Below are 5,573 nucleotides of genomic sequence, written 5' to 3'. Positions count from 1 at the left end.
ATCCATCCATCCATCCATCTATCTATCCATCCATCTATCTATCCATCCATCTATCATTGACTTCTGAAGCCTAGGCCTGTTTAGTTGAACACAACACACAGGAATTGAAGAAAGACACACAAGGCTATTCTTCAGCATCTCTAAATCTCTTTCTCTTCATATCTTTTACAATCATCTGCTTCCACGTACTGGAAGATTAGGTTGCAATCATCTGCTTCCACGTACTGGAAGAGTATTAGGTTTTTCTGACTGTTATTGTTGCTAAGACAAAATATTAATAGTTAAAAAACATATGCTTTCAAGTGAATTTGGATAATTCTTTACAGTACATCAGATGATCTCTCACAGTGCACCCATACAGTGGTTGGTAATCACTGCTGTAATCAGAAAGCCATGTTGAGAAAAACTTCAATTCACCAAAAGAAGTGAAACGTGCTAAGCTAGCCAAAAACCAGTATAAATCTAGCGTATAAAACAGTGTCCAGCTAGTTAAGATACATTTTGAAATCAGCTAAAAATGCTTGTTAACTTGGACAAAATCTAATGTTACAGTAATGTTACCCACAACCAGTGTAACGTTGGCTAAGAACCAGTTAGAGGTAGCTTAACATCTATTTGAAGTTAGCCAAAAAAGCAGTGTTAAAGAATCGACCACGGCCACGGCCAAGAGTACACCCAAAAAGTACATTTGATGGTAAAATTTAAATGCCACTTCTAATGTTTTGGTCACATGACATCCACAGATGGAGAGAGCAGGCGAAAATCTGTGTAGTGCTGCTGGTTATTCTGCAGTCATGCAGAGAGTTGACACCAGATACTGTGAGATGAAGAGAGGGATGAGCGGAACAGAAGAGGAAGAAAGCTGTCCGATGGGGGGAGGGTGTGTTTGTTGGTGCTGGTGTGACCCAGAAAAGAACAATCTCTCTCTCTCTCTCTCTCTCTCTCTGTATCTATGTCTCCCTTCCTCATTTTCACCCTTCTGCTAATCCCACAACACTCACGTCCTCTTCGTAAAACACCTCTCAGGTTTCAGTGTCTGCAGAATCACGAACATTAGAAATGGACTCCTGTCGTTTTCTCATTGTGTGTGAAAATGACATCATATGTGTCCATGATGCTTTGCTACGTACAGTATGTCTATGCGGTTGTTTAGGTATTAATTCATCTCCCAACCTGACACCGGCTATTTTAAGCTTGTTCACTAGCCTTTGGGCTAGTTTGAACACAATGGCCTATATGCTAAGAAAAAGTTGTGATCTTGTGATCAAGACCTTTAATGCCTCTGTAAACAATATTTACAGGGGCAAGGCGTTAGCCCATCTAAAAGCGTTTGCCTATCTCTCAGGACCGACTAACCCATGTTCAACTGCTGTGCACATGGAACCCTTCAACTCCACTTCAACCTTCATAGATCTCATTTGAATATTTGTATATATATATTATTAAACATTGAAATTGAATTTATCGCTGGTGCAAGGCTTTACTTCCATGTAATTCTGACTCGACTAGAACACGAGACTAACAGCAGAGAAGAGAACGCAGGCAGATTTCAAATTAGATAGATAGAAAGATATGTTATTGATTCCAATGGGAAATTAAGGATCCATGTGATTCTTCTGGGAATTGAAGCCATGACTCGGCTCTTTGCTTCCAAGGTCGGCGTGCTAACTAGTACACTATGGAAACACCCAAAATTAAGATAAGTAATGGTGGCAGCGGTGGGATTCGAACCCACGCCCCCAGAGAGACTGGAGCCTTAATCCAGCGCCTTAGACCCCTCGGCCACGCTACCATTGGATTTTTTGTTTATTGACCTCAATCTGTGTATGTGCACTCACTAGTATCTATTCTGATTCTTTAAATGGATCAACCCTCATTCGACCTGTTTTCTTGCAAACTCACTGCTCCCAGCTGTTGCTGTAGCTACTCCTAGTCCTGTACCGTTTGAAACATCAGCATATAAAAACGAATGCTCCTGCAGATCTTTACGCTGAGCGGCTAGCTTTACTGTATTCCTCAGTAAAACCTCTCGTTGCCCCTGCGGCTCATCTTCAATCCTTCTCTTCCTTCACTTAGCTTAGCTGCCTGACATTGAATATGATAATGGGCCTCTCGTGCTGCCTGTAAACTGAAGGTTTTGATTGGAGTACTATCTCTTTTCCGGCACTCTCATTCTTTCCATGTTGGAATTTCAGTCCCGTTCCAGCAGTTTATCTTCTGGCTTCAGCGTTTCTAAGTCAACTTCCTTCCTTCTCTGTCTCTGTCGTCCATTTATCTGTCTTATTTCACTTCTGTCTCTGACTTTTGACATAGCTCGCAGCGTGCGACCAGTTACTAACTCAAATATATTTTCTCCTGTTACTACCTGGAACATTAAACCAAAATTCTGTCCAAGAAATAGGGTGTTGACATCCTGGGGTTTTTTTTTCACAATAAGGGAGAATGTTTTTTTTCTTGTGAAACATTCACATCTGGTGCTGTTGAGTTTGTTATTGAGCGCATAAATCAACTCCTGTGAGATAATTTGGCTTAACTTTTTGGCTTTGTGTTGTTGAAAAACAAGAACAAGATAAGATAGGGCACAAAAATTCTTCTGAGCAAGTACAGGGATTCTCCTTTTGGGATTACTTCACACACAATTTGCGTAGATGTGTGTCTTTAAAGGCTAGTTCTGGTGTATTTTCTTTTTTTTCAATTCAGACTTTGTTTTGACTACTCAGCCTCGATTGGATTATTTGGAAAATTGGTTTATATTTATTACTTTCACCACTTAAACAGAAAATAAAGATATTTTATTTTATATAAAGATATTATGCATTTAAATGTTTGTCAAACATAATATTTGGGTTAAAAAGTGTCAAATTTCTATACGTTTAAACAGGACCGCGATTGATGATTAGAACCATCACCAAACAAAAATGTCTCAAAAAGTCTATGTAATTAAATGTAACTATCTTTTTGTTTCATTTCACTCACACTTTACTTTGTCACCTAGGCCTGTTTAGTTGAACACATCACTGTTACACTCACAGGAATTGAAGAAAGACACACATCAAGATCTTCTTCACCAGATTTTTATAGCCTTCTGCTGCCATCCGAGTACTCGATTGTTCTCCCTGTCACTTCCTGTCGCTTGGTTCGACGACAATATTTCTAGTACATACGCTTTGGTTTTTGCACAGTAGCTGGAATCACTCACCTAAAATACCATGGGAAGTTTTGCAAAAAATAAACGTCTTCTGGATTGAAGCCCAAGGAGTAAATTCTGTAGCAGGCCCTGAGTGTCAAAGCTAGTTTGGGTCAAAATGATACATATACACACATGGCAGTGATTTTATTCCCATTCATGAGACGAAATGAGAAATCCAACGTAGTACATTTAAATATTTACAGTATAGTCATTTTCCTGTTCACTGACATCCTGTAAACAATACAGTTTACAGGATGTCACCGATCCGATGTTGCACTTTCACTTATAAAAGAAAGGAGAAACAAAAGAGCCACATCATCCAAACGACAACAGCTGGTCTTGGGTTCTAGATTAGCTAATTAGCTACAATACGCAAAATGGATTCCAGCAGTTCTCGGTGGCCGGTGGTTTAAGAAGTACAAAAGCAATAAACACAACAACTATAACTCAACATAACAAGTACATCCATCCTTGGCGTGACAGCCCTCAGGCCTCACACCCGTGAGTGGAGTAGTCCTCAAACTCTGGAGATAACAACTGACCCCATTAGCTCCTGAATGTCAGTGCACCTAAAGTCATCTTGGTTGTAAATACTGTAACGAGATAGGAGATATGTGGCTGGGTTTGTTTAGGACGAAGTAATTGTTGTCAAGGACAAAAGTGTTGAGAAAGTTGATTTAAAAAAAAAAAACAGCTAATGTTGTTAATAAACAGTCAGGCAAGTTCCATCAATATATCCTTGTTATTTTTATATTCGGTCTTTTTTTTGGGAAGCGATTTAAAGAACGCTACTCTGTCGTCAATTAGAGCAAGGGCTCTATCTTGTGGCCACATACTAGATTACAATTACTGTGGATAAGACGATGTTTTTTTTAATAAATCAGTTTCACATATTGAGTGCTGTAAAACAGCGAGTTCTTTTTTTTTTTTTTAAATACTTATACTAATACTTAATAAAAATTATACAATATAATAAATATACTAAATTCATATAAATTTGACGGTGTAAAATTGCAGTTCTATGAGATTTTGATAATCTAACAATCTTACTATACAATATGTCATTTCAATTATGTAATCTAATTGTATTAATTTAAACAGCTTAATCAGTAAAATGCCACCTCCTTTGTAACACTGACCAAGTAAAAAATATTTTGGAGAATGGGGTAATCTTAAGTTTGTGACTGATCCTTAAAAAGTTGTCCTTCTTAAATTTGCATTTTTTTTTAAACTTAAACATATTAAACAATATTTTTTTATCTCGTCACAGGCTGGAGAGAAGCACTACCACCCCACATGTGCCCGCTGTGCCCGCTGTGAGCAGATGTTTGCAGAGGGAGAAGAAATGTATCTGCAAGGTAAAAAATAAGAATATATATAAATATATATATACATATATATACAGATATGTGTATATATTTATATATATGATGTTGACAAATTTAGGTTGTACCACACACTCCTACGGAAACTCCAATATGAAATGTAGGTGCTGTAACTGGATCTGCCTAATCACAGAGGATTAAACGGTACGGCACATGACTGTCTATTCTTAGGCGACAGGAAGCGGAGTGAAATGTCTAGAGATGACAGGCTCTTTTGTCGTCTCACTTCATTCCAGTTTATCTACCCCCCCAGCACCATAAATATACTAAATTCATATAAATTTGTGTAAAATTTCAGTTCTCTGAGATTTTGATAATCTAACAATCTTACTATACAATATGTCATTTCAATTATGTAATCTAATTGTATTAATTTAAACAGCTTAATCAGTAAAATGCCACCTCCTTTGTAACACTGACCAAGTAAAAAATATTTTGGAGAATGGGGTAATCTTAAGTTTGTGACTGATCCTTAAAAAGTTGTCCTTCTTAAATTTGCATTTTTTTTTAAACTTAAACATATTAAACAATATTTTTTTATCTCGTCACAGGCTGGAGAGAAGCACTACCACCCCACATGTGCCCGCTGTGCCCGCTGTGAGCAGATGTTTGCAGAGGGAGAAGAAATGTATCTGCAAGGTAAAAGATAAGAATATATATAAATATATATATACATATATATATACAGATATGTGTATATATTTATATATATGATGTTGACAAATTTAGGTTGTACCACACACCCCCCAGCCCCTGTTCCCCCACTCTTCTTCTCCCACTACACCCCCACCACCAGCAGCAGCAGAACTGAACGTCAGCGTTGAACCCAATGTGATATGTGATATATGTCTCTGCGGGATTCTTTTGAACTGTGTGCGCACATCAGTGAATGACTCATAAAGATTCCTGCCAAAGTCAAACAGGTCACACTCTGCTGCATCACCGGGTGACAGTAGAGGCTGCAGTGTCTGAGTTTTGGTCACAGGAAAAACGTGAAG

At 38.0% G+C, this 5,573-nt stretch overlaps 1 protein-coding gene and 1 non-coding gene across 16 annotated transcripts in view; one reads left to right on the top strand and one right to left on the bottom strand.

Annotated features, from left to right (window-relative positions):
• Positions 1 to 5,573, top strand: part of ablim2 (actin binding LIM protein family, member 2) — an 87,196-nt gene that overhangs the window by 55,113 nt on the left and 26,510 nt on the right. For all 15 annotated transcript variants that reach the window (XM_025062554.1, XM_025062735.1, XM_008323906.3 and 12 more), the window contains exon 7: positions 4,461 to 4,548. In XM_025062554.1, coding sequence (XP_024918322.1) covers positions 4,461 to 4,548 — 88 coding nt within the window. The remainder of the gene's footprint in view (positions 1 to 4,460; positions 4,549 to 5,573) is intronic.
• Positions 1,711 to 1,792, bottom strand: trnal-aag (transfer RNA leucine (anticodon AAG)). The gene has a single exon. It is a non-coding gene; the product is annotated as a tRNA-Leu (tRNA).

Source organism: Cynoglossus semilaevis, chromosome 1 (genome assembly GCF_000523025.1).
Source record: "Cynoglossus semilaevis isolate Cse_v1.0 chromosome 1, Cse_v1.0, whole genome shotgun sequence".
NCBI classification, from domain to species: domain Eukaryota; kingdom Metazoa; phylum Chordata; class Actinopteri; order Pleuronectiformes; family Cynoglossidae; genus Cynoglossus; species Cynoglossus semilaevis.
This window is presented reverse-complemented; position numbering and strand designations above follow the sequence as displayed.